Source organism: Hemicordylus capensis, chromosome 16 (assembly GCF_027244095.1).
Source record: "Hemicordylus capensis ecotype Gifberg chromosome 16, rHemCap1.1.pri, whole genome shotgun sequence".
In the NCBI taxonomy this organism is placed as follows: Eukaryota; Metazoa; Chordata; class Lepidosauria; order Squamata; family Cordylidae; genus Hemicordylus; species Hemicordylus capensis.
This window is the reverse complement of record NC_069672.1, coordinates 17,126,441-17,153,009: the sequence shown is the minus strand read 5'-3', so window position 1 is coordinate 17,153,009 and position 26,569 is coordinate 17,126,441. Positions and strand designations below refer to the sequence as shown.

The 26,569-nt window shown below is 61.8% G+C and overlaps 2 protein-coding genes across 15 annotated transcripts in view; both read right to left on the bottom strand.

Moving 5' to 3' along the window:
* Positions 1–937: 937 nt before the first annotated feature.
* On the bottom strand, positions 938–10,729 carry HP1BP3 (heterochromatin protein 1 binding protein 3). 2 transcript variants are annotated; one of them, XM_053281175.1, is made up of 13 exons: positions 10,572–10,729; positions 6,527–6,714; positions 5,966–6,068; positions 5,718–5,868; positions 4,695–4,854; positions 3,953–4,096; positions 3,471–3,551; positions 2,873–3,027; positions 2,695–2,785; positions 2,415–2,574; positions 1,884–1,995; positions 1,598–1,726; positions 938–1,398 (listed from the first exon to the last, which is right to left on the bottom strand). In XM_053281175.1, the coding sequence occupies exons 2-13, from the start codon at positions 6,611–6,613 to the stop codon at positions 1,083–1,085; spliced, it is 1,689 nt and encodes a 562-aa protein (XP_053137150.1). In that variant the 5' UTR covers positions 6,614–6,714; positions 10,572–10,729; the 3' UTR covers positions 938–1,082. The 2 variants fall into 2 exon arrangements, with proteins under 2 accessions (XP_053137150.1, XP_053137151.1); XM_053281176.1 differs by lacking the exon at positions 6,527–6,714 and having other exon boundaries at positions 939–1,398; positions 10,572–10,726.
* A 3,018-nt stretch (positions 10,730–13,747) lies between these two features.
* The window catches only part of EIF4G3 (eukaryotic translation initiation factor 4 gamma 3), a 51,215-nt gene continuing 38,393 nt past the window's right edge, over positions 13,748–26,569 (bottom strand). For all 13 annotated transcript variants that reach the window (XM_053281013.1, XM_053281009.1, XM_053281011.1 and 10 more), the window contains 21 exons: positions 26,330–26,449; positions 25,616–25,723; positions 24,708–24,878; positions 24,249–24,446; positions 23,451–23,597; positions 22,865–23,101; positions 21,983–22,087; positions 21,399–21,531; positions 20,835–20,929; positions 20,552–20,645; positions 19,861–19,978; positions 19,494–19,723; positions 18,717–18,832; positions 18,380–18,552; positions 18,148–18,273; positions 17,858–17,939; positions 17,480–17,578; positions 17,096–17,242; positions 16,454–16,535; positions 15,317–15,463; positions 13,748–14,831 (listed from right to left, as the gene is read on the bottom strand). In XM_053281013.1, coding sequence (XP_053136988.1) covers positions 14,650–14,831; positions 15,317–15,463; positions 16,454–16,535; positions 17,096–17,242; positions 17,480–17,578; positions 17,858–17,939; positions 18,148–18,273; positions 18,380–18,552; positions 18,717–18,832; positions 19,494–19,723; positions 19,861–19,978; positions 20,552–20,645; positions 20,835–20,929; positions 21,399–21,531; positions 21,983–22,087; positions 22,865–23,101; positions 23,451–23,597; positions 24,249–24,446; positions 24,708–24,878; positions 25,616–25,723; positions 26,330–26,449 — 2,910 coding nt within the window. In that variant the 3' untranslated portion in view covers positions 13,748–14,649. The remainder of the gene's footprint in view (positions 14,832–15,316; positions 15,464–16,453; positions 16,536–17,095; positions 17,243–17,479; positions 17,579–17,857; positions 17,940–18,147; positions 18,274–18,379; positions 18,553–18,716; positions 18,833–19,493; positions 19,724–19,860; positions 19,979–20,551; positions 20,646–20,834; positions 20,930–21,398; positions 21,532–21,982; positions 22,088–22,864; positions 23,102–23,450; positions 23,598–24,248; positions 24,447–24,707; positions 24,879–25,615; positions 25,724–26,329; positions 26,450–26,569) is intronic.

Genomic DNA, 26,569 nt, shown 5'->3' with positions numbered 1-26,569 from the left:
GCCAAGGGAGGGGCTGCCCCACAGGGCCCCCTCCGCCTCCCCCCAGCGCTCTCCACGGCCCCCGGGCCTGCTTGGAACCTGCCTGGCTCCTCAGGATGGGCCAGGAGTGCCCCCTGGCTTGCTTCACGGGGGGGGGGGGCGCAGAAAGAGCAGCTCCTAGCCGGCTGCATGGCGGGGAGAAGAGAGGGAACCACCCTCCTTGCCTGGGGGGGGTGAGCCCTCCCCCGCAAACTGGACCCCTTCCCAGTCACCGCTGAAGCCCCAAGACGGGAGGGGGCGCCCCATCCATCCACGACCCCGAGGGCAGGGACAAAAGACACGCTGCAAGCCAGGCCTCCGAGTCGAAGGTTTATTGTCGCTGCTGACGCCAGGGCTCTACGCGAGCAATCGCTCTGCTTTCCGTTTTTAAAAAAGGCGACCAGAACTCCGATGGCTCATCTCGTCCTCCTCGTCCTCCTCGCCGTCTTGAGTGGGATCCAAGAAGACTTGGCTTTTGGGGGACAGACGGATACCGTGGGGGCCACTAAGCTAAACAAGAGGACGCGGGGCCAAGGGGAGACGGGGGAGGCCCCTGCCCCAGAGAGGCTGCCATCCACACCTTCTCTGGCAAGGGGGGGGGGCAGGGGGGAGCTTGCCAGCTGGCAAGACCCAAACAAGGCATCTCGCGAGGAAGCCTTTCGGGCTGCGGGGGGGTCGGTCCGGTCTGTCTGTCTGTCTGGGGACCTGTTTCCACTTTCTAAAAATATAAAAATCTTCTTTGCAAACCGGTTTTAAAAGCCAAAAAGCACCCTGTACAGATTACGTGCGGAGCTGGGTCTGTTTCTCGAGGACAGTCCTATGTGGCTGGGGGGAGACCGGCGGGGGGGGGGCAGGCGGGGAAGCGGGAGGGAGAAGGCACGAACCGAACCGAGAGAGAGAGAGAGCCAACGCAAAGGGGGGGGGAGGTCTGCGGCGCTGTTCTGGGGAGGGGAGGGAGAATGGGAGGACTAAGAGAGAAGCCTGTGCAGACCTTAGAAAACAGGGGTGGGGTGGGGTGGGGGGAGACCCAAGAGGCACTGCTGCCTGCCGGGGGGGGGGACGCGTTACTTCTTTGCCCGCAGGGACTTCCTCATGGTGGGCTTGCTCTTCTTGGCCGAGGGGGGCTTGGCCTCTTTCCGGGTGCTCACAGCTGGCTTCTTGGGGGCGGGGCTGCTGCTGGGGGGGAGCTTGGCGGCCGCCCGGGGGGGTGCTGGCTTGGCGGGCTTGGCTTTCTTGGCGGGGGGGGCCTTGGCCTTGGGCGGGGGCTTGGCTTTCCCGCGGTGGGCCACGGGGGCCTTGCGAGGCTTCGGCTTGGCCTCTCGCCGCTTTACCGGTGGGGGGGCCCGGCCCCGCGCTTTCGGTGGGGGTCGCTTCTGCATCCTGCTGACGGGAGCGGAAGGTCTCAGGAGGGGCGGGGCTGGAGGCCTCCCGCCCCCCGCCCCCGAGACAGCGGTGAGGGACCCCAGGCGGCTGCTGCGGCTCCTCCGTGCCCGCCTCTGCAGCCAGCAGTCTGTGTGCCTGGAGCTGTGCGAGGTGGAGCCCCCGCCCGCCCGCCCGCCCCCCCCAGCGGCCCCCCTACCTTTTCTTGGGAGGCGGCTCTTCCTCCTCCGAGGACTCCTCCTCTTCCTCCTCCGAAGAGGACTCCTCCTCCTCCTCTTCCTCCGAGGAGGACTCCTCCTTCTGCTTCTCTGGGAACAGGATGCCAGGGCTGGGGGTGGGGGTGGGGGCGGGAGTGCATTAGGAGTGGGGTGCCCCAGGCTCGGGGAGGGGCTGCTGCAGCAGAGGCCTCCCCCAGCACCCCCCCCCCACCCAGGACCCTGGAGAGCCACCGCCGGGCGGGGGGTGCAGGCCGAGCTGGCCCTCACCTGGGGTAGTAAGGGAAGCAGAGCTGGAAGGTGCCGCTGAAGCCCTTGCCGGAGATCTGCTCCATCCAGCCGTTGCGCTCGCATTTCTTCAGGGTCCTCTTCAGCAGGTGGACTGCGGGGGGGCGGGGGGGAGGAGAGGGGTTTCCTTGGCCCGGCCATCCCGGAGGTACAGAGGGACCCCCTCCGAAAAAGACCCCCCTCCCATCCCTGGGGCAGGTTATTTTTAGACTTGGGCTGGATCCCCCTTGCGCTATGCAGCGGGGGAGCACCTTCCTTGGAGGCACTTGGGGAAACTAGACTAGTCCCCTGGGAGGAACCGGCAGCCTCCCAAGACCCACGGAGCCCTGCTGAGTCAGACCCAAGGGAGCCCAGCTAGTCCAGACTGAGATGGAGCCTCCTTGTCCAGAGGCAGTCTATGGCGCTTTGGGGGCCAGTAGCTAGTCTCCCTGGGTGAATGCAGGTCCAGTCCCCTGCTGGGGGGCAGGCCCACGGCCCTCGGTGCCGCTGCCGCCCGCCCACTCGCAGGCCTACCCTGGAGGCTGGCGTTCGTCCCCGGGTGCTTCTCCAGGACGTACTTCTTCAGGGCAGTGGTGGAGCAGGTCTTGGGCTCGTTCATGGCCGCGATGGCCGAGAGGATGGCGTCTTCGACCGGGCTGCCCCCCAGCAGCGGCTTCTCCCCAGACTTCTTCAGCTTCTCCCCCCAGGAAACAAGCAGGAGGACATCAGGGCCAGAGCAGAGGGGGGCCAGCCGCCGGCCGGCGGGGGGGGGGGGGGGGAGGGAGGGGGAGAAGGGGAGAGAGGAGGCCCCCACCTGGAAGGTCCCGGAAGCGCCTTTGCCCGTGATCTGCTCCAGCTGGCCCTTCTCCACCGCCCGCTGCAGGGCGTTCTTCAGCAACTGGGGCCTGCGGGCGAGAGGCAAGGGGGCTCAGGGCGCTGGGACCCGGCCCCCGGCCCCCCAGGTCAGCCCCGCCGCCGGGGCCCCCACCTACCTCACGTCCACCTTCAGCTTGGGGTAGTACTGCGCGACGTACTTCTTGATGAGGCTGTAGGAGGCCTCTTTGGGCTCGCAGAGGCGGGTGAAGGCCAGCGGGAGGACGTCTTCCAGCTTCACCTGCTGCTCCGGCCCCGAAGCCGAGGGGCTCCTCTGGAAGACGGGCAGAGCGGGAGCCCCTGAGAGGCGTCTCTGCAGAGCCCAGGCTGGGCCCCGGGGCGGCCCGGAATGCTGCGGAGCCTGGCCTGGGGCGGACGGCGGAGGAGGGCCCCGCCCCACGGCTCTCCGGGCCCCCTCCCTTCTGGCCAGCCGCTCTCCACCCAGTGCCCCCGCCACGCCCACCTTGCCCAGCCAGGACGGGCCAACCGGGTGGCAAGAGAGAGCCCGCCTGTTCTGGCGCAGGGAGGCACAAAGTGGCCCCTGCTGGGAAGTGTCCTCCAGGGGCCGGTTCTAGGCAGCAGAAGGGGGCCCCCGGCAGGCCTGCTGCTGCTGCTGCTCCTCCTGACACGGGGCCCTGCCAGTCGCCAGGCGGGGCCCGGCTGGACCTGGGGAAGCTCTGCCTTCCCCAGAACTCCGGGAGGCCCCGGCAGCCTTACCTTCCGATCCCTGGACTTGGGAGCCGCCTTCCCCGAGTTTGGGATCACCATGAAGCTGCCAGAGGCCCCTTTCCCTTTCACCTGGCGCAAAAATGCGGGGGGGGGGGAGAGCGGAGGGAGGTTCAAAGTGCTTCTGGGAGGACGAGGTGGGCAAGGCATGGGGGGGGGCGTGAGAGGAGACGGAAAGGGGGCTGAGCCTCCCCTCGCCCCGGGTCTACTGGCAGGGTGAACGCCACACGGGCCTGTCCCCCAACTCTGGGGCTGAGCGGACAATGCCGAGAGAACAGGAGCGGTCCCAAAGCAGTTGATAAGCCACAGCCCCTGGAGGAATGCGGTGCTGGGGATGGAGAGGGCCAGGTGCTCCCCTCCCGCTCAAAACAAGAGAACTGCCGTTCCCCAAAGGTGCCCGCCTCTCTGCCCACTCAGCAGGGGTCGGGGCCAGAGGACCCTCCTCCCCCCACCCCGGCCCCGCCACCGCTCACCTGCCGGATGACGCCCCGCTCCAGCTCCCTCTTCAGGGCCTGCTTCAGGATGTAGCCCCTCCTCTCCAGTTCCAGGGACGGGTACTTGTGGATGATGTACTTGCGGACGGCCACGACGGAGGCGCCCCCCTTCTGATAGCAGGCCTGGGGGAGGGCAGGGGGTGGATGTTTCTGCCCCCCTCCTCCAAGGGGACTGGACAGACCTTTTCAGCAGGGGCAGAGGAAGCCGCCTTCTACGGAGTCAGGCCCTTGGCCCACCGAGCTCAGGACTGTCTGCCCGGACTGGCAGCAGCAGAGTCTCTCCCAGCCCCACTGGGGAGATGCTGCTGCCGCCGCCACTGCCAGGGACTGCACCGGGGACAGCCGTCTGCAGGCAGGGCAGGGGCTCCCCCATCCCTTTCAGGGGCCTCGATGGGCGGAAGCCCAACCGGAGGAGGGCCCAAAGAAGAGCCCCCCCTCTGTGGACCTCCCAGGCAGCCCCCGGGCCCAGAAGGCGGGGGGGGGGGGGAATGAACTTCCCTGGGGGCCCCGGAGGGCAGCCACACGCCTATCTCCACAGGGCCTTTCTGGCTGGCAGCGGGGTGGGAGCTGCAGCTGCTGCCCTGGCCCGTTCAGCAGCTCCCAGGGGCCTTCCCTCGAGAGAGGGTGACCCTCCCCTCCCCTCCCCGGGGGGCTGACGTTTCGTGCTCTCGTGGGTCGCCTCCGCCCAGGGGCAGGGGCAGCCCCCCTCCTCCCCGCTTGCCTTGATGGCCTCGATCAAGATGGCGTCCATCTTTGGGCGGGAGGAAGCGGCCATCTGCGTCTGCTTCTGTGCCCGGGCCAGCTGGCTGGCGGAGAGGGTGGCCCAGGCAGGGATCGTCTTCTTGACTTTCTTCTCCTTCTCTTTAGCTGGGTCCTTTTCCCTGCACAGGGGAGAGAGGGGAACAACCGTCAGGCCCGGAGGCTCCAGAGATGGGCGGGCGGGGGGACTTCAGGGGTGAGCCGCCGGCGGGAACCAGCAGCAGTGGACAACTGAGCCCCCGAGGTTCCTCTCCCAGGCTCCAGCTCTTTTTCCCTGGAAAGGCCTGGAGTTGACCCGGAGAGGTTCTGCCAGCAGGCCGGGTGCTGGGACCCTTTGCCAAGCTGGATTTAAGACTCCGCAGAGGGAGCTGCTTCACACTGAGCCAGACCACTGGTCCAGCTAGCCCAGGACAGCCTACTCTGACTGGCAGCGTCTTTCCCAGCCCGGCTAAAAGGGCCTTTCAAACTGGAAGTGAACTTGGGGCCTTCTGCAGGCCAAGCAGGAGTGAAGAGGAGCGCCGTCTCTCCCCGTCCCAAGGCTCCGAGTCCCCCAGAAGGGAAACACCACCGCCCCCAGGCTAGCTCCTCCCGACACTTTTTGTCATGATGATCTCCCAGGGCCCCAACAGGTCCCCCAAGGAAGGTGTGAGGCAGTGCTGAAACCACTCAAACCATCTCTCATCGAATGGGGGGGGGCACCCTGGCGGGTCTCCCCAGTCTCAGCGCAGCAGCAGCAGCAGCGGCAGGCGGCCTTTCTGCCGACTGGGCGCTGGGCCCGCGACGGCAGCACAGTGGCCAGGAAAACGCCCAGCGCTTTTTCCCAAGGGCGTTTTTGCGCCGTTGACTCTGTGGCGAGAACCAGCACTTCACGCCGCCCTCGGGGGGGCCAAGGCCAGAACTGGCAGGAGGCTGGCTGCCTCCAGAAGCGATGCCAGCTGTCCCTGCCAAGCCCCCCCCCCCGCGGCCCCCCCCGGAAGCCCCTTACTCCTTTTTGGCCTCCTCGGCCGGTTTGGCATTGCTCTTCTCTTCGGCCTCGGGCTCCTTGGGGGGCTCCGTCTCGCTGGAGGTGGCCGGCGGAGTCTCGTTCTCTCGCTCCTCTACAGTCGAAGCGGATTCCTCCGAGCTGACATCCGGATCTGAGCAGGAAGGAGCAGAGGGCCCCGGCTAAGCCAGGCGGGGAGAACTCATCGCCCCCGGGGCGCTTGGCCGGACGGGGAGAAGGGAGACCGTTACCTGGCTGGGCCTCGGCCCCTTCCGCAGGCTTGCTTTTGGGAGGCGTCTCCCGAGCAGAAGAGTTGACGGCCCGGCGGATCGGCATGGTGCCGTCTTCAACCGTCTGGAAGGGAGAGGGCGAGAAGCATCACCGGCAGGGCCTGGGGGAGGCTTCGGAAGGGCCCCCTCGAGGCACGGGCCAGAGCCAGAGGGAGATGTCGGGCAGGCAGCCGCAGCCCCCGCCCCTGGGCCTGCCTGCCAATGCCGGCCCTACCAGAGAGAGCGCCACGCACTGCTCACGAGGAGACCGACAGCCGTTGCCACCTTCCCCTTCCCCCTGGCGGGAAGGAGAGTGAAAGGCTTGCTTCAGTTCAGCAGGACAGGAGCGAAGAGGCTCACTAGGGAGACCTGGCGGTGGCGGCGGCTGGGGAGGGAAGCCGGGGGGGGGAGGGCAGTGGGGCAGCGGGAGGGGGCCGGGGTCCTGAGGCAGCCCCGCCAGGAGTCCTACAAGCAGGGGGAGCAGAGCAGAGCAGAGCAGGGCTTGCCGGGCCAGTCCGAGCGTGGAGAAGGGTCGGCCCCTACCTCACTCAACTTGTCCAGGGGGGCTCCTGTTAAGAGTGGAAGCGCCTTACGGTGTGCGGGGTCCGCTTCGGACAGCTCGGTCGCCATTTAAACTAACGGCTAGCCCCAACGGGAAGGGGGCGCCTGGGAGGCCCACACCTTGGCCTCGCGGGGGAGGAGGAGGAGAAGGAGGAGGGCTTCCTAACAACCTGGAGTGCAGAAAAGAGGCGGTGTGAAGAAGGCAGACGAGGACGCCACCCCGGAGAGCCCAGCTCCCGCCGCCAACGCTCCCGCACGGAGCCACATCTCCAGCCCGGCCAGAGGGGTGGCGGGACCCAGGGGCGCCGGCCCGGCGGTGGGGGACCACCACTCCGTCCTCATCCCCAGCAGCTGGGGACGCTGCGAGTGCCCGTGGCCCCGGGGAGACTGGCCCGGCTGCTCCCCCAAGCAGCCGGCAGAAGTGCCCGGCGGAGAAGGCAGGCAGGCAGGCAGGCCGTGGACAAAGAGGGGCCCGGGTCTTCGGGAGAGGCAGAGCCCTCCACCGCCTCCGTGTCCACACACAGGCTGCTCCTCACCTGGCCCAAAGGAGCAGGGCGCCCGCAGCTCTCCCTCCTCCTGCGGAATCCGCTGGGCCAAGATCCCCCCCCCTCCTCTGCCGCGCTGCACACTCAGGGTGGCTGGCAAGCCCTCCCACCAGGTGAGGAGGGAGGCCGTCCTCTGAGTCTGGGGCGGCCGAGGGGGGCCCCCCCTTGGGGGTCCTTGTCTCCTAAGGCGGAGGCAGGAGGGCCCTCGGGGGTGCAGGCACGGAAGCAACACTGCCTGGCAGCTCAGGGCGTCATCCTGTAGGAACCCAACGGGACAGCTCAGGTTCCAGGCGCTTTCAGGCGGAGGCCTCACCCAGTCAGGGCATCAGCGAGCTCGCCTAAGAGGGCTCCTCCGGGCCACGGGGTGCAGGCGCACCGGGCGGGGACCCCCCTCACCTTGCCCCCAGGCCTGGGGGCCCACTTTAGCCAGAGCCAGTTGGGCTCCAGGCAGGAAATGGAAAACGGGGGGGGGGGGGAATTCCCCACATTCCTTCTGGTCCCAGCCCTTTCTAGCCATCCTCAGAGTGGAGGACTCGGGACCAGCTTCCTAGGCTAGAGGAGGGCTCATGTTTCAAACCAAGCCGCTCAAGATGGGGGTCTGGCTGGTCACAGGCGGCAGGGGGCCGGATCTAGGAAGAGGAGCATCCCAAAGCGAGTCTGAGTCACCTCTTAGGGGACACGGCTTTGTGTCGAGGCAGCCTGCAAACTTGCGGGAGGCTTATGTTTGCAGGGAGGCGAAGTCTGGGCGACTGAGGCTCCCGTCTGGCGGTCGGCAAGCAGAGCTGCTGCTGCGGCCGCCTGGAGGCCCCTCTGCTGAGGTCAGGGGCTCGCTCCCAAGCCACTAGCTGGGAAGCCTGATTTCTGTCCATTGTGGAATAAAATGGAAATTTTTTGCACCGGGTAGGAGCGCTGCTGAGGAAGGCTCTCGTGCAAGAAGTGCCAAGGCAGTCTATCGAAACCCAGTTGTGGGCCACCTAGTGTTAAAAATGCAAGATGCAAACCTGAGTGGCACAGAAATCCTCCAGAGGCTGGATGTCTGGCGGGGGAAAGCCTCAATGGGACAGCTGAAGAGGTTTCTGGTACAGAATACCTCCCCCCACCCTGCCACACCCCTTCTACTCTCAAGGGCAGGGAAATCACCAGTCCCAAAGAAGAGGGCTATGTGACCCAAAAGCTTGCACTGGTTTTCAAAGCCAGGCAGCAAGTGGGATTCAGTCCTTGGCGGATGTGCTTAGGGTTAGGGAGACCACCTCTCCCCTGTCACCTAGCCTCTGCTTCTGATAAAACGGACATTTTGCCTCTCTATGGAACCCTACAAGGCTCAAAGCACTTGGCAGACCTTTCTGTGGGACCCACACAGCTGCCCAGACTCTGCCCTTGCTACGGTCTGCTCACAAAAGGGAGCGCGCGGCCGAGTCTGGTGTCTTATCCTGAGGCAGCCACGCAAAGCGCCCTGGACCAAGCACCGCAGCAGCTGCTGAAAAGGTTTCCTTCTCCAACATGCTTCCGGGGCACCCAGCAGCTCCTGCTGGACTCCGCCGGAAAGCAGAATTCTCTACAAAGCAGGTGAAGATCCCTGGGGGGAGGAACGTTGCCCACAGGCTGGAAGTATTTGTCCAACTGACAGCTGGACTCCCAACAGGTCTGCTCGGGAGCAAGTGCTCAGGGGTCCTCACTCCCAAGCGGGCGGGCGCCAGCGCCAGCTAGCTCCAAGACCCTCCCGTGCAGGAGCCAGCAGGGCATCGGACAAGGACTGCCGAGAGCCGGGTCCAACTCCTCTTGCAGTGGTGGAGCTCAGGGACTGACTCCCTCTCGGCCTTACCTACCCCACAGGGTTGGGGTGAGGAGAAAGCGGGGAGCATATGCACTGAGCTCCTCCATCTGCAGGAGGCTCACAAGACGCACAGAAGTCCTGACTGCCTCGGCCAGTGCAGCGGGGTGGGGGCTCCTTTCCCCAGCAGGGACCCACTCCCCGCTCCCATTGGCCGCCTGCAACCATCCCGAAATCAGCCACACCCAGGCCCCCCTGCCAGCCAGAGGCCTCAAAACCGAGTGGGCAGGGAGGCCTCTGCAAAAGCTTCAGCTGGGGCTAAGCGCCTTCCTCTGCACCAGGGCACCATCCAGGCTGACCGAAGAGACGTTCCTCTGGGCAAAACTGTTGCTGGAGCCTTGCACAGAATACCCCAAGGATTGGACATCCCTTTCTCTGAACCCCAAGGCGTAGCGTGTGCATAAACAAAACTGGCGTCCCTTGACGCAAACAAGTCTGTGTGTTTCTATAGCACTTGTGAGAGTTCACGCCACTTGGCCATCTTGCTGCGGTCCTCACAACAACCCAGTGAGGCAGGCTTGTGTTAAACACGGCCAGTCAGAGGCCCGAGGGAGGACATCGGAAGCTGCCATCTACTGAGTCAGACCCTTGGTCCATCCAGCCTAGTATTGTCTACCCAGACTGGCAGCGGCTTCTCCGAGGCTGCAGGCAGGAGTCTCTCTCAGCCCTATGTCGTTGGAGATGCTGCTGCCAGGGAGGGGACTTGGGACCTCCTAGATGCTCTTCCCAGAGCGGCAGCTCCATCCCCTGTGGAGGGGAATCTCTTGCAGTGCTCACACATCAAGTCGTGAGAGAGATCCACGGCGGCGGAAGCAACACGGGCCACCAGCTCTCAGAAGAAGAGCCAAACGAGCCCCAGGCCTCCCCACCAGGGCAGGGATGGATCTGGCAGGGCCCACACGACAGCAGAACCCTCGCCGCCGCCTCCTCAGCTTCTGCTTGGCTCTGGGCGGGCGGGGGGGGGCACACTGGGGGGCCCCAGGAGCTGCTGGGGAGAGGGGGGCCAAGGGCATCCGGACACCAGCCCCACCGCCCGACTCCTCCTGCACCCTGGCCGGGCCTCCAGCCACCCATGTGCACAAGCTGGGCTGGGTGGCAAAGGCGCCCCGGACAGCCTCTCCCATCACCCCCTGCAGGACGCCCCAGGTGGGCCTGGAGATGGGGGGGGAGCACCGCTCTGCCCGGGCTGGGCCCCCCGCTTTGTCTCGGGGGGGGTGGACAGCGGAAGCACCAGCTGGCTGGAGTCCCGGGACCCCCCCCCTCGCAGGAGCAGGTCCTGGGGGGGGCAGACACCCTCTGCCTCGCTCTGTCACGTGGGCCACCTGCTGGTGAGGGATCCCCATCCTTCCCTGGGTCTCCCTGCTGCCCCCAAGACCCCCCCTCCCCCAGCCCCCCTGATTTCTGCAGGGAGGATCCTCTGGGGCCCCCACCCCAGGGGACAAGCCCAGCTGGGAGGCTCCTCGGGGCAGAGACCTGGCCTCTGGGGCCTTACCCTGTGACGAGCCAGGGACCCGGATGGGGGAGGGGGGAGGGGGAAGGGGCGGGGCTGCTCCCGCCCCCTCATTTGCATAAGGGCCCAGGATGCAAATAAGCGCCCCACCCCCTCCCGCGGTGACCCCTGACCGGGCCCCGCCCCCGGCCTGTCACTCACTGCCTCAGGGTGCGCCCTTCCCCCTCAGCTTCCTCCTCCTCCTCTTCCTCTCAGCGGCCCGCGGGAGACAAAGCAGAAGCGGCGGCGGCGGCGGCGGACCCTCCAACAATGGCGGCGGCGGAACCGGAGGAAGAGGGGCGGGGCTAGTGCGGCGGCGGACCAATCGGCGCCCGCGAGCATCTTTCGAACGCTCGGGCGCGAGCACGATCCCTCCCTGCGCAGCGGCAACCAATCGGCGGCACGGACCCCGCGCATGCGTCACGTGGCGCTCCCTCTTTCGAGCTCGCGTTCTGGTAGAGCTAAAAAATCCCTAGAGTACCACACCCCCCACCTCCTAGACGGCTCCTCGGGTTGAGTTCTGAGTTACACTTCCGTCTGCGAGGGCGCGTGTGCCCCACCATAGAGACCAGGCGGGCTAGAGCAGTGGACCGCCCGGCTTCCCCCGACGCCGGAAGCTTGGCCTGGGTGTCCCGCTGGCCCTTTCCTTGTCCGCCTCTCTATGGTCCCGGCTCGTTTTCTCCCCTCGTCCCGGTTCCAAAGGCAGCGCGGAGGCACTCTGCCCATGCTTACGGGCTAGGAGAGCAGGTGGGGGCTCCCAGCCGCACAGCCAGCCCTGCGAAGCAGGCTGCCAGGCCAAGAAGGGCAGCTCTGGCTTGGCCAAGGAGGGTGCGGAAGGCCCCAGCTGCCCAACCCAGGCTCTGAGAGGCGCAGCAGTCCTCCTGAACATGTGCAGAGGACTTTTCTTTAGCACAACATCCCCCCCCCGCCCCAGCTCTTGCTCGTTCCCTCCCTGTCCCTGAGCCTTGCCCCGCCCAGGGCAGGTGGTGGGCCCATCGAGCCAGCATCCTGCCCCCTCCGGCCAGACGAGCACCCCTCTCCGCCCAACTCTGCCCCTGGAGGCGGCGTTCCGGGGCCTGCTGCGGGGCTGGGCCCGTCTTGCCCAGCACGCCGTAAGGCGCAGCCCGAAGCAGGCAGGCACCTCTGCCCAAGGATGGGCGAGAAGGGCTCGCTCGCTCCAGGAACTGCCTTGCAAGATGTCACTGAAGGGCTACCGCGCCGGGCATCCGGAATCCAGCGGAGGTCGGCTTTGAGGACACAGACAATCAACACTTAAAAAAAAACACCACCACCCAGTAAACCTTTTTGCAGAGCAGGAATTCCTGCTCCTTTCTGTTTGGGGAAGCTCCTCTCTCAGCCCCCAACTTTGCTCCGTGGGTCTCTTACAATTTCTATACCTGAAATTGTCTTCCCAAAAGACACAACACAGATAACATACAATAAATGCATATCCTCTACAAAACCCAAACCACAGGCATCAGAATGCCACCCTGATTCAGCCACGGACATTAAAAGCAAACCACTCTTCCTATGCACAGGTCTCCAACCACATGCAAAGGTCCAGATCCATCACCCCTTTCTAGAAACTATTCTGTGTTACATTGGTCAAAGCCCCAAAGAAAGGACCTTTTGCATGTGTGCACAAGTCTTGCTGTCCAGAAAGGAATGGCCAAGATCTCACCTGCTCCCACCTCTCTATGATGCTTTTTGCTAAAACTCTCTGTAGAATCGGGGTAATTTCCCTCTTTGGCAGAACTTATTGCTTCTACCTGCTTCCCTCTGAAAAAATTCTACCTGCTTCCCTCTGAAGAAATGGCCCCTTTTGGGTGCAGAGTGCTTGCTGAGGCTTGGGGTCTTTTACTGAAAGCAGGCTGCTTGCTAAGGTGGAGGGTGCCCCCCACTAGACTCAAAGCCTGCCCTAAAAAACTCAAGCCTGGCCAAAAGCAGGGAATAGGCCCTGCACAAGGCCTCAGGAACTTCTAGTAAAACTGAATCTGTCCCGCTCTCGCTCCCTTCCTCCCCTAAGCACCACATAGCCTTTTTTGTAGTGGCCAAAGGTGGGAAGCCGCATCTCCTCATACGCAAGTGCAGGTACCCACAGAATCTGTGGCAAAGCCAGCTTGGCTGAGGACAATGAGTTTGGGGAGACATCTGTGGTGGGAGTTTGCACAAGTCTGCCTTTGACACTATGCAAAAGGTGTATTTCCCCTCAACATTCTTAATGCCACTTGCTGTCCAATCCTGAGCACTTTTTCTGGTCTTTCCCACCCAATAAAAGCCACAAATAAAAAATGGGTCTAATTTCCATTTAAAAACAAAACAGAAAGTAGCAGAAAAGGCATTTGTTTCGCTTGTAACTAGAATCACTGCCAGATCACCTTAACGTCTCCTGCACTGAGAGAAGGCCTTTCCTCCTCTGCCCCCAGCTACGCTGAAGCAGTATTCAGTTCTGGGAGATCCAACAGCATCTAGGATACACAGCCAATTGCTTAACGCGTGAAGGAAAACCAGGGAAGCATCACATTCTCTGTTGCTTTTAATAGCTTTAACATAAGAACATCCCTGCTGGACCAGGCCCAAGGAGGCCGATCTAGCCCAGCATCCTGTTTCACACAGGGGCCCACCAGGTGCCTCTGGGGAGCCCGAAGACAAGAGGTGAGGGCATACCCTCTTTCCTGCTGCTGCCCCCCTGCAACATCATATTGGGAGGCATCCTGCCTCTGAGGCTGGAGGTGGCCCTGAGCCACCAGACTAGTAACCACTGACAGACCTGTCTGTCATGAATGTTGCTTGCAATTACAACACACAACCACAAAGCCATTCCAAAAACCTCCCAAGAAGTGGACTGTTAACGGTCAACAAACCCCCACAGATGTCTTTGGTAGTTCAGGAGGACAGAGCATAGTTGGATGTGATGCAGGCCTGCAGAGGGGCCTTGCGTAGTACTGCTGCTTCCTCGTGGAAGAGTCTGATCGAGGCACTTGGGGGCATGCAGGAAACAGTGCAGTGCCCCACTGGGCAAAGGGGACACCACGGGCACACTCCTCTCACCCTGAAGGGAAACAGCAAGGCAGTGGACCTCAGTGGTCTGGAGGGAGGGGACCAAATCCGCCATCACTTGGAAAAGGATGCCACGGCAGGTTTCTCCCTCCCTTCAGCACACAGGAAGTGCACCTTGGCGCCCGCTGGCTGCACACACAGAACGCTCGGCTCCTCGCTTCCCTTCCCACCCGCTCCCCACATCCAAGAGAGCGCCAGGAACAGGTCAGCTCTGGAAGGCAGGCCCCTCTGCTCCGAGGGGGAAGGGGGGGGCAGGCAAAAAGAGAAGGCACTGCCCGTTCTTTTAAACTTGCAAGGTTTGTCTTTATTTTGTTCTTTATATTTTGAAAGTGAAAAGAAATAGTATCGAGTCAATTTCTTTTTTTAAATATTTGTTCTATGTATTTACAAGCCTTAAAGTTGCTCTAAAGGTTCTGAAAGTATCACTAGGCTTCCTCCTCCTCCTCCTCCTCCTGGGATAGTGCTGTTTTGCACTGAACCAACGAGTCAGTCTCCAAGCAGTCTGGTCCACAGCCGTCTTCTCAAACGCGGTTCCACGGTTACGCTTTGTTACTTATTTTCTTTTTAAATTTTGGAAGCAAGCTGAGAGGCAGGCAGAAAGATCTGGTGACCGTTTTTAAAAAGTTCATCCCGCTCGTCCTGCTCATTCCCGATCCCCTTGAGAATTCATGACATAGTTACCGTGCTTTGAAACAAAACTGAGGTGGATCTGAAGGGGAGGGAAATTTATTTCTCTGCGTTTGTTGTTGTCTATCATACAATTTGTTACAGAAACTGCAAATTTAAAAATTACACTGACATTTGCAGTCCTTAAAATAATAAATTAAAGTTCTCACTTTTTCCCCTAAAGAGATTTGTTTCTTTTAAAAGTATGAATCCTTGTTTAAAAAGGAAAAAAAAGATTAAAACAGAAAATATTTTCTATAAATAATAGATGTATTTTGGTTTAGTGCTCCTGCGCTCAGGTCTGAAGTGGACTTGAATTCTCAAGTATGTTCTGTCCTCCATGATCGCCGTTTGCGTTTACATCTATTTTGTTTCCTCCCCCACTCGTGCACCTGTGGGGAAAGGGTGGGTGGGGCTTCTGCGCGAGAATTGGCCTTGCTGCACGGTGATTGGCGAAGACGTGAAACTTTGTTTTTTAAAAAAAATACTTAAATTGTTTTTTTGTATTCAGTTTTTAATTATCCTCTGACTCCTCTTCAGCTTCTCGTAGCCACGTGAAGAACGCCGTGACCGACTTGAGTGCGACGCCCTTCCCGTTCTGCTCTGCGGGGTCTTTGCTGCTTTCCCATTTGTAGAAGGCATCCTCCGAAATCACCTCCTCATCGTACAGGCAATCAAAAAACATCCGTAACAAATCTGCAGGAGGAGGGAAGGAAGAGGAGATGGACGCCAACGCCGCCCTCTGAGTAGCCTTGCACAGCTGAGAGTTGACAGACTGGCAACGCTGTTCAAAACGCACAGAACGGCAAGTGCAGGTTCACAACACGCTCCCCGCTCCGGCTAGCTGCTGCCCAAGAGAAACTCTTCCCAGCAAAGGTGCCTTCTGGGGCCAAACGCCAATGCCCTGCTCCCCCCGACCCACCCCTTCCTCTGAAGGAACAGCCTTCCTCCATTCAAGTAGGTAAGAATCCTGAGCCAAGAACGGGAAGGCAAGTGGTCTAAAACGGAGGGCAAAACCCACAGCTTAAGCCATCGCCGGCTACGCTGCATTCCCCAGTTAAAGGAGGAAGAGGAGGAGACCGTGAAGACTGAACGTGAGCTTTTAATGCCTCAGCCGCTACTGCTCACTTTGCTGACACAAACCACTGACGGGGCAACTCGCAGCCCCAAGACACACTTACTCGGAGGCTGATCAAGTTTTACTATTGATGCTTGTAGTGCGTAAAGTGCTTGTAGTTCCTTCTCGGTGTCCGAGTCTAGGTACTTAAGTAAGATCGGCACTCTCTGCTTGATGACAGCCGTGTCCACTCGCCAACTTGAACTATCCACTGGGGAGAGGGGGAAAGAGAGCAGCCAACACATCACAACGAGTTCAGAGGCCAGCCTCTCTCTCGACTTGTCTGGGCAGGGGGGAAAGGACTCAACTAGGCAGAAAAGAGGGAGCTGCTGAAGGAGGAGGAGGAGGGGAAGCCATGCTGGTGCTTATTCTACAACAGAAGCCTTTCATCTCGGCAGCTCCTCCTCCAGAAGTGGGACACTCTGGGAGGAGACGATCCCCCTACCCTGCCTTCAGGGACAAAAATGAAGGCCTGAAACACATCTGTAGCCGCTGGCTGGTTATCAGCACCTCGGAGGCCTGGTTTCCACTCAAGTCCTCAACCTATGTCTGGCCTATACCACTTTGGACTACAGGAGAGGGGACACATGAGGCAATGATCCATACCAAAAAAAAAGGCACGCCAGCGAGAAACCTAGCTCTCTCCCAGACACCTTGGTTTCCCTACATATTGGGAATGTTTGTTGTGATGGAGAAACTCCCAGAGATGCCAGTGTGAGGGAGGCTGGCAAGGAGGCCCCGGTGGGCCAAGGCTGCCCTCCCCCTCTGCTTTATGGAGCTTCCGAAATGGTCACCAGCAGCACGCATTTCAGCCCAGGGAATCCTTGCTGGTCAGCAACATGAAGACATCCTCCAAGAATACTACCAGCCACCCCATCTAGGAGATCTCAGCCTCAGGGAGCGGAAGGCAAAAAGACAACACTCCTCTCCTGCCTAGGCCTTCCGTGCCCCCAAGTCAACACACAGAATCATGGTGGGGGGGAAACCATCCCTTGACGGAGGCTAACACATGACTGATCGAAATGGTAAAGGCACCAGCTGTGGTTCTCCCTCCACTGGACAGCACCCAGAGAGAAAGGATCCAGAGGACCCCAGAAACCAAGCCACCCCTCCAATGCAAACCTGGCCTGTTGTCACTCTGTGCTCACAGATCAACTGTCAAAGGGTTCACACCTGAAAATCCTGCATGGCTGTTACTCACCTATAATTGCTGCTTTACAAACTGCTGTCATTAAAGCTCTAAGGAATGTAGGTGAACTCATCTGGCTCTCGTCTAGATTAGCCTGGAATCAAGAGCATTTGCAGCAGTTAAAAGCATCTCTTCTGAAGAGGCCGCAGCTGAAGGAGCTCACTCATTCAGCTCCTTTTGATCAGCTCAGCTCAGCCGTCCTGAAGAGCTTCTGGGAACAGGAGAGCCATTTCGACAGCCCCCCTCCCCGCTGTGTTCATTCAGTCAAGACCGCAGCCCATTTCACAACAGTAAGAGGAGAGAAGGAGGAAGATTCTGGGACGACACTTCCGCGCCACACAACTAAAGCACAGTCCGTGTACATGTTTCTAGGCAGACACACTGATGCCGTGCTTCTAACCCGGCCACATCAGGTCTCCTGACAAGGCTGGCAACCCACCATCACTAACCCCCATTCCAAGGTCGTGTGTGTGTGTGTGTGTGTGTGTGTGTGTGTGTGTGTGTGTGTGTGTGTGGCAACCCTGAAGGCACCCAGGAGCCGAGGCACAGGGCTCTGCCTCCTTTGAGGGCATTCCTGCAGGAGGCGCAGAACGCAGGTCAGGCACAGTCCGTGGCCAGGCCTAGGGGGAGCAACACGACAAAGGGGCTGTGTACCTCCACCCAGTCAAAGATCTGCTCGTCATTCGCCTTCTCCTCCTTAATGAGTGTCTCCAGCTGCTTGTTCAGCTCTTCAGCAGAGAGGTCTTTCTTTGAAAGTGCTTCTGAGGAACTGGAACTGTCCGTCTCGGTGAAGTCCAACTTCTGCAGAGGAGGAGGAGGAGAGAGAGCGTCAGCAGAAGGGAAGCCACACGGGAAAGTCAGAGGAAGCCCTTCCCGGCTCTTAGGGCTCTGGGAAAGGGGAGTGTCGCAACCGGGCCTTCCAACGGTCGGCGTTGGGAGGGGCCACCGTGTTGCCCAGAGCCTGGAATTCTGATCTGCTTTCCTCTGGAGGGGCCAGGAAGGGCAGCGCACCCCACCCCGCCCAGGCTCCCAGCGCACCTGCTCCGTGAGAAAGGTGTGGACGTCCTCCCCTTCGGGCAAGAAGTCTTTCCAACTGAGGCCAGCCTCCCTCCATAAGGCTGCCACTTTCTTATGGCTCTAGAAGACAAAGCAAGTGTGTGTGTGTGGGGGGGGGCCTGTGGAGCGGCGACTAGGAGGCTCTGCCAGAGCCCTGCCCCACGGGACGCAGCAGCCAGCACCACCAGTCCAGCCTCGCTCTCGAGCAAGCGCGAAGGGGAGACCCGCCCGCCCCCAGGCATTGCGCCTCCCATAGGGCGGGACCGAACCCCCTGCTAGAGAAGGGTGACTGTCACGCACACGGGCGGGAGTCTTGCCAGCCAGACCCTCTTGGGCACCCCCAGAGACCGACACACTCACCACTTGTTTGCATAGAAGGTGCAGGATTTCGGAAAGCAAGATGCCAGCTCTTCCCACAGAAAGCAACGGCTTGCTAAATTCTCTGCACCAGAACAAGCAGAAACAAAGCCAGCGGGGTCATTTGGCTGGTGGCTGCCCCCTGGCTTGGCGTGCCTGGAGGCCGCTGCTCCAAGGGCTGCCCCTCCCCACCACCTCTTGGCTTGCCTTGCAACAGAAAGGCGGCCCAAGGGAGCCGCAGCGAGGGCCAGCTCAGGCTCCCTGCTCGCCCGCAGAGGAGAAGCCCCACTTACACCAGCAGTTCTCCCAGAGAGATCCCTCCTTCTTTCAAGACGGGCGTCACCAGCTCAGCCAGGTACAGCCAGATGTGGGGGATATCGATCGCCATGTCGTCCGCCATCTCCAGGGTGTCAGCAAAGCTAAGGAAGGCAGGCAGGCTGGGTCTCCAGCCGGGCTCAGCCGCCTCGGGCTGCCCGCCCCAAAGGAAGGCCATCTGGCTGGCCCTTGCCCTGGCAGGCTACCCACCCCTTGAAGAAGTCCTGCTTGCTCAGCTGCTCCGACTGCACCAGCTGGTACAGCAACTGGCCCATGTGGTCTCTGGTGATCTGGCTCCTCTCCAGGGTGGACTCCACTCCCACTTGCACAAAGACGGGCAGGACGCCCGGCACGGTCAGCTCCTCCACGCACTGCATTGCTTCCTGTGCGGAGAACGCCAAGGGTGAGTTGGGAGGGCCCGCTTCTCTCCTGCTTGTGCAGCCAGCCCCTGGAGATGGGGCCACGTCATGCTAGAACCCCAGAGAGAGGGAGCCGAGAGGCCCGGCCTGTGCGGGAGCTCGTTGGGACGGGCCACTGCCCGACTTACTTTGTAGTCATTAATGTGCAAGAATTCATCAATGATCGACTTGCACTTCCTCTCCAGCTCCTCTTCTGACAATGCAGACTTTTCTTGGCCAGGTAACGGGGAGATTTCAGGCTTGGCTGTCGAGGCAATGGAAGAAGGCAGACATGAGACCAAGAAAGCCCTCTGGAAGGCAAAGGGGCCACTGCGAAGAATCACCTGAGCCTCTCCCGAGTCAGAAAGGCAGCTTGCTATGAACCGCCTAACTCTTCCCATTCCAATGTGCAGGGAAGCAGAAGAGTTTACAGCCACTCTTCTGTCATCTGCTTTGCACTTAAATTCCCCTTTAAAAATGCAATTCAGCCCTGCTGGCTTTCCAAAAATTCTAAGCTGCTTGCAGATATTAAAAAACAACTGAGTTTTCTGAGCTCACGTTGACAAGGAAGGCAGGAGAGGAATGTTTAAAATTAACAGCACACACCTCAAATGGTCAGGGAAAAACACCCCCCCCCCCAGCCAAATCCCCCAATCCTGGCCAGATTAAACCCACCCAATGTCTGCTCAGACAGAAATCTCCCGCAGATCTTGCGGAAGGCCACAAGGGACTCTGGGAGAACTGACGGACCCCCCAAGCAGCCTGCAGCTCAGCCTCTCTGCACTGACTGGCAGCCGGCTTTCAAGGGGCAGGATCTTCCCCAGCCCTGCCTGGAAGGGCGGCCAGACCAAGCAGGGGCCGGCCACTGAGCCAGGAGTCCTCCCCAAACACGGGTGCTGGCAGAGAGGCGGCAGCGGCCGGCTCACCCGTCTCCTTGGCTCTGGCCCTCTCCGTCTCCAGGCTGTTCCGCTCACTCTCCAGGCCGCCCGTGAGCTGCTTCACCGTCTCAAGCATCTCGCGGCGCTGTTCCTCCTGGGCCTGGTTGTCCAAGAGCAGCAGCTCTTTGCCGCCGCCGCCGGCCCGCAGGAAGGTGTTGGGCCGGGACAGGGAAGAGGGCAGCAGCTTGTCGTTCTTCTCCCGGCCTGTGCTCCCCCGACTGTGGGAGGAAGAACAAAGGTCCACGGGCAAAAGGCTCCCCCTGGCGACCCTGCGCACGCCAGATCCAGCCCGAAGAGCGCGGACACCGAGCATTGGTCGGGCGGGGGGGGGGGGGAGAGGGGGGCTCATGCTTACCTCGTTAAGGCCCTGCGAGGGTCCAGCTCGGAGGAGGTGGCCGAGGCAGACACGGACGACACGGGAGGCTGCAGTGCAGAGAAGCGGTTCAAACTAGTGGCACTTGGTCGTAAGGAATCTGCAAGAGGATGTGGGGAGAGTGACAGCCAGCTCAGGGACTCCGGCCACGCAGCTGCCCCCACGCAGGGAGCAGCGCTCCTTCGGAGCAGGCATTTGTGCCGCGCTGCCTGGCTACAAATGCCAACGAGTGACCAACTGGTGAGCGGCTGGAGGCCGGCCGGCAGGTGCTCTGCATCCCCGGCAAGCGGAGAAGGGGGCCCTGGGTGCCGAGGCGCTCCGCGGGGAAAGCGGCACAAGCGTCGAGCCCTGAAGGGCTGAGTGGGACACCGAGAGAGAGACCCCAGGGGCTTGGGGGCTGAGTCAAGCTGGGAGGGGGCGAGGGGGCTTCAGTGGCCTACCGAGCTCCTTGCAGAAGTGGAGCCAAAGTTATGCAGGAGAGCAAAACACGGTCCCAAGCTGCCCAGAGGCATGCAGCTCATAGGTTCTGGCCTGTGTTGATGCATCAGCCTTTCAGTGCGCTTGGCCCCCCGTTTCACGGCGTGTCAGACGGGGAGGACTTTTTTCAAGCAGGGAGGTCACCCGGCCAGGCTGCAGCCCCCTTGGGGGGCACAGAGCCCCCAGCTCCACTCACCAATCTCACTGACTTTGGCGCCGCCACTGCTGCCCTTCCCCCAGCTGCCTAACTGGGCTTTAGGCACAAGCTGGATCTTCTCATCGATCGTGGGCTGCAACACACCGGGGGGGGGAGCCAAATCATGGAGAGTCTGGAAAACCCGGCCCGGCCCTTCCCCGCAGGGGCAGCCACCACCTCCTTCCCTCCCCCGGCTTGAAATGCCTCCCCGGTGGTCCCGGGGAGGCCGCCTGCCCCGCCCCGCCCTGGGCTCCAGCCACTCCCTCTCCCTGCCAACACACACCTTGGTGATCTTAAGGAACTTGGTGGGGTCCAGCACACGGCTGTTCTTGGCCCCCTGGACCGTGTTCCAGCCACCTTCTTCTACCCTCTGGACACCTGCCAAAGAACCAGCGCAACCCCGCTCCGTGACGGCTCGGCTATGGATAGGCAAAGCTGCCTTCCAGACCAAGGGGGCCGCCGTCCGGCACCAGCTCCTTCGCCCTGGCGCCCCTCCGTCAGCTTGGCTTCAGTGGGCCCCAGGCCTCGAAAGCCAAGGCGAGGACGGACAGACGGGGCCGCTCCCTCTCTGGAAAGGGCACTCCCCAGCCGAGCCTGGGCTGCATTTCCAGATGCACTTCTGGCTAAGCGGCTTTCTTACGCACGCGCACACAGAGCCCTCCCTCCCTCCCTCCCGAGGTCAGATGCAGATCCCCTGGTGAGGCTGCTCTCAGCAACACACACCCAGGCAGGCATGGGGGAAGTGCACGGAAGCCTCTCCCCACTGCCTCCAGCCTCACCAAGGCACCTGGGCAGAGACGGCTTTCTCCCCTTGCTCGTGGGGCTGCAGCAGCGCCAGGGAACTTACCCGGCCTCCTCTTCTCTTTGGTCATCAGTTGCTGGACTTTCCGCTGCTCCTCCTGCTCTTCAATTTTTGCTTCTTTGTGGATCTGCTCTATCGTCTTGGGGCCTTGATCCGCCCTCCGCGAGACCCAGTTACACTACAGAAGCCAATCAAGACAAGGTCTGAGGCAGCAGCCGAGATCCCCGAGAAACGCCCGTCCCGAACACACAGTCTTGGCCACAACCTACCTGCATCTTCCAGGCACATTGCCCCCCCACACACACACCCATGGGGTGGTGGAGGTGCATGCAGAGGGAGAAGGAGCCAGTTCCTGCAGAGGGAGAAGGAGCCAGTTCCTGGAGAGGGATGCCAGCCAGCCCCACGGCGGAGGGGGTCCCTCTGGCGGCAAGCCGGCCTGCCCCCGGCCTGCAGGGCAACTCAACTGCCCACCACTGCACTATATGGCCGGCGGTCCGTGGCAAGAGATTCAGAAGGAGCAGGCAAGGACGGTACCTGTCCTTCCTGACCACTCATTCATACAATGGAATGAAATGAAATAATGTGTCTCTCTCTCTCTCTCACACACACACACACTTCCTTTGGCTCACCTGCCTGAGGTCTATGACATCTTGAAGCATAAACCGGATTCTAGAGGAGGTTTTCCTCTCTTTCACAATCTTCTCCATCTGATTGAAATACTGGTCCATCCGAGGCTACAATACAGAGAGATGCTCTCACCTTTCCTCGAAGAACACCAGAACATAGAAGGAGGTTGCGTTATCAGACCGAAGGCCTCTCTAGTCCAGCCCACCCCAGAACTAGCCCTCTCCTGCTGCTGCTGCTCCCTAGCAAATGGTATTCAGTGGTTCACTGCATCTGAATCCGGAGGATTCATTGTGGCTAAAAGCCAAGGGCTGACTCCTCCGTCTCAATGAATGTGTCAGATCTCAATTTAAAACCATTTAAGGCACTGCTTGTCATCACCACATCTTGTGGCAGGGAGTTCCATCAGCTAACGACACATTGTGTGTGTGTGTGTGTGTGTGTGTGTGTATCTCTTTTGTCTGTTCTGAGTCTCCTGCCTGCCCAACCTCCATTCTGCTGGAGGACCCCAAGTTCTAGTGTTCTAAGAGCAGAGAGGAGCTTCTCCACAGAACTTCTCCCTCAATCTTTCCATCATGTCTCCCCCCTCCCCGCCCCACTTTCTCCAGCCTTCCCTTTTGAAATGAGTCAGCCAGTTAGTCAGGCCCTTTCTGACCGACCCCTAGCATGGAACCTGCCTTCTCTGCAGCCGCCACACCCAGAGTGGACATCTTCACGGCTCTCTCGCCCGGTTAGCTGCTGCCAGTTCGGATGAGGGCGGGGCCGATCCGGCAGGCCCGCCTAGCCGACAGACCTCCAACCACGCACTCCAGGTGCACCCCGGCCCCTTCCGATGCTCAGAGGGGGCTCCACCATCTCCCCCCCCCGCCTCCCGGGGCTCTCCTGACCTTGGCTTTCTCAAAGTCCAAGTCTTTGCCGATGGTGGTCAAGAGGCGGCAGAGGCACTCCAAGGACTCCTCGTCGTGGTTCTTCAGCAGCTTCACCACGCAATCGTGCATGATGGCCTCGGTCAGCATCTTCAGCTTGAAGAGCTCCCCAATGAACTTGATGTTGCCGATCGAGCGCCGCCGGGCCTTGTCCTTGGCCTCTTCCAGCTCGTCGTGAAGCCGCGTCCTCTCCTCCGGCTGCAGGGCAGGAGAGGGAAGCGGAGAAGGGGCTGGCGGAGGGGACTCTCCCCGGGCTGGGCAGCCCCAGACCCTCAGCCCTCCGATTCACCTCCCGGCTCTTGGGCACGCAGCTGATGGGAGCTTTTCAAACCACCAACAGCTGGTCCCCTGTCCCCATAGGGCTCACAAGCTAAAAGGAAAGCCCACGGGGGTAAAGCCAGCAGCAGCCGCCACCCCTGCAGGGATGCTGTGGTGGGGCTGGAGAGGCCCGCTGCTCCCCCCTTGCGAAACGTAAGCTCAGCTCCAGCCGAAGAGGCGCCTCATGGGTCCGGGGCAGCAGGGGCAAGGCCCATTCCGGGAGACTCACCAGTGAGGCTGCTTCCAGTTCTTTCTGCTTCTTCTCAAAGACATCGTCATCGGCCTTGTCCTTTTCAAATTCTTTCTGGCAACGATTCAGTAGCAACTTGCGGAAGTTGACGGTGCTCCCGGGCTTGTCTGCCATGGGCACTTTCAGCTGTGGCCAATGCCAGGCACCAGCAGGAGGGAGGAGAGGAGGAGGAGGAGGAGGGTGGTGAGCCACCACACCCGGTGTCTAAAGCCATTGGGAGGCCCCCCCCCCCGCCCCCGGCCCAGGCCAGGCTGCCTCTCAGGCCGGAGGGAAGGACGCCGGCTTGGCCTGCTTCTGGGAGGCTCCAGGCTGCGGAGGACACTCCGCCGCCAAGAAAGCAGCCGCGCCCCACCTGCCTGGCCTGGAAGAGGAAGAGGAGGCGAGCCCCCCCGCAGCCCCATCCCATTTGAGAAGGGCGTCTTGCGCCTGGCCGAGGAGAGGAGCTGCTCCTGGGTGGTCCCTCCTCCGGCTTCCCAGGCTCTCCCTGCTCAACACCCCCACCCCTCTGCTGTTTCGGGCTGGCAATGGGGGCGGGGGGGGAGACACCCCCCACACCTGGAAGAGCAGGTGCAAGTGAGCCTGGTCAGAGCAGAAGGGCGAGGGATGCAGCTAGCACCCTGCCCTGGCCCCTCCCTGGGACTGAGCAGGGCCACAGCAATGCTGCGGGTGCTCTGGGCCGCCCCCACCCAAGCTGGGTAGCCTGCAGAAGACCTGCCGCCCACAGCCATGGGCTGCATCTCCCCCCCCCCCCGGCACCAGCTGCTCCCCCAGCCTTACCGTGACAAGACACCTGCACATGTTTGCATAGGCCACGGAGAAGCTGGGCTCGTCAATGGCCTTCTCAAAGACCAGGTCGATGACCCCCTTCAGCCTCTCCTCGGTGTCCACCGTCAGGTCGGTCACTTGCTTCATCAGCTGGTTGAACATCTGCGGCGTCAGCTTGTTCAAGATGCTCCGGACCTTGCGAAACAGCTCCTGGCGGGGAGGAGAAGCCAGCCGGCATGAGGCGAGACCCTCCAAGGGGGCCAGGCGAGAGAGCAGCCCTGCTCCCGGCTGCCGATTTCCACAGGACCCCCGAGCCAGCCGGCGGAGGGAGGGGGGGGGGAGAGGCGGGCGCCTTGAGGAGCCTTGGCCTGCGCGGGGCACACCCTTCGGCAGAGCTCTTCCTGGGAAGGAGCCCGGGGCTGGCCTCCTCCTCGGCTGGGCCGCGCGCACTGCTCCCTCCTCCGGCCTCACCTGGGTCTTGATGTTCTCCGGCTCCTCGGCTTGCGAGTCACGCTTCAGGCTCGGCTTCCAGGCGTTCTCGGCCTTCTTGAGATGGACGTCCTCTTTGACGCAAACGGTGATGATCTTCCGGGGCTCCCGCCTCTGGCCTGGCTGAGATCTCCGCGCTCCAACGTTCAGCAGCTGAGACAAAAACCAGGCCCCAAACATTACTTCCCCTCAGCAGCCACAAGGAGGATCTGGGCAAGGGCCCCACCGCCCTTCCTCAGCGACCAGCCACCCCTACAACAGGGGGAGCTGACGCTGCGGAGGCCACCAGGCCCGGCGATGCCCCCCACGGGCAGCCCCGGCAGACAGCCTGCCCTCGGGGCAAAGACTCCCCCGCCTCCGCCACTGTCAGGCCAGCCGTCCCCGTCCTGCAGGGCCAGCACAGCCCCATGGCTCTGGCAGGGCAGGCCCCGGGCTCAGGAGGCTCCCGCAAACCCTGCTCAAGCCAGGGAGCCGACTAGCCTTCTGCATTCTTTTGGAAAGACGACGACAACCGTTTTCCCGAGCAGAAGCTTCAGTTGTGTCACTGGGTGCCGAGGTGAGCAAGACACTCTCCACACACACACACACCCCTGAAAAGGAGAAGCTGCCGCCACCCAGCCGTGCAACGCGCCCCCAGCCCTGAAGACTCAGGCCCCACCGGCCGGGCCAAGCAGGACTTACCTGGTCTCCCCCTCTCCACAGGACTGCCCAGCGCAGCCCCGGGTGGGTCCGGCTCAGGCCAGAGTCCCAGCATGCCCTCTGCTGGTGACGTCCCACCCACCACGGAAGAGACGGCCTAGAGGGGAGCACAACGCAAGGCTGCCGCCAGTTCCAGGCGAGGCTGGGGCTCGGGGGCTCCTCTCTTGTGGGGGGGGGGGAGGCTGGCTTACCCCTATCTGCAGGTTCCTCGACGGGTGAGACGGGACCAACAAAGGGCACGCCGGGGTGCCACACCGAGCCAGCGACTGGAGTCCCGGGGGGGGCTGCACTTTGCAGACCTACAGAGAAAGCGGGGCAAGAAAAACGTGGGGCGGGGCTGGTGTCGGTGTCGGCAGCAGGAGGCGCTTGCCCACGCCACGCTCCTCTCCCCGGAAAGGTGCACACCTTGCCGCTGGCAGGAGGGCATCACTGGCAAGGCTTTGGAAGAAGAGGTCAGGGTCCAACCCTGGGGACTGTACGCAGTCACAGGAGGACTCCGACCCCCCCGGCCACTTCCCATTCCAAGCCCCGGCAGGGCAGCTGCTCCTCCGGCCGAGAGGCAAGGGCTGCCCGCCTGCAAGCGCCTCTGGGGCTCGGCCCGCTCCTCGGTGCCAAGGGGACTCCCCTTCCCGGACCGTCCCTGCCCTTGACACCCCACCCGCCAGGCCAGAGGGCCGCCTGAGCACAAGGCCAGCCCAGCCAGAGGCTGCTGATCCGGGCCCGGAGTCCAGCTGCCAACTGACGCCTTGGGAGAGAAAGGCAGAAACCAAGGGGCTTGGTGGGCTACAGGGAGACAGGAGCGAGCGAGAGAGAGAGAGCTGCCAGAGCAGCGGGAGGCACGCTGGACTGTGGGCTGTCTCAAGGGGAGCCAGAGGCAGCTCCTGAAGCCGCTCGCTCAGACTTACAGCTGCCCCCCGCCCGCTGGAGATGGGCCTTCCAAAATCCGCAAAGGCTGGCGTGAAATCTGGACCCCGTGCCAATATCCGAGGGTCCAGCGCTCGATGAGGCAGCTTCGGCTGGTTGATCTGTGCGGGGACAGAAACGCGCAGGGTAAGGATCGCCACCCGAGACCGATGAGCAGGCAAGGGCGTTCATCGGACACTCCCAAGAAGCTGCAAGAGCTGCAAGTCAACCCCAAAGGCAGA

What these genes read in the sequence shown, in the direction of transcription:
- HP1BP3 (XM_053281175.1), bottom strand. Translation starts at nt 6,613, where the DNA reads ATGGCGACCGAGCTGTCCGAAGCGGACCCCGCACACCGTAAGGCGCTT. An exon ending in CCCTGGACAAGTTGAGTGAG is followed by an intron (nt 6,069 to 6,526) that starts GTAGGGGCCGAC and finishes TCTCCCTTCCAG; the next exon opens with ACGGTTGAAGACGGCACCAT. An exon ending in GAGCCGCCTCCCAAGAAAAG is followed by an intron (nt 1,399 to 1,597) that starts GTAGGGGGGCCG and finishes TCCCGTCAGCAG; the next exon opens with GATGCAGAAGCGACCCCCAC.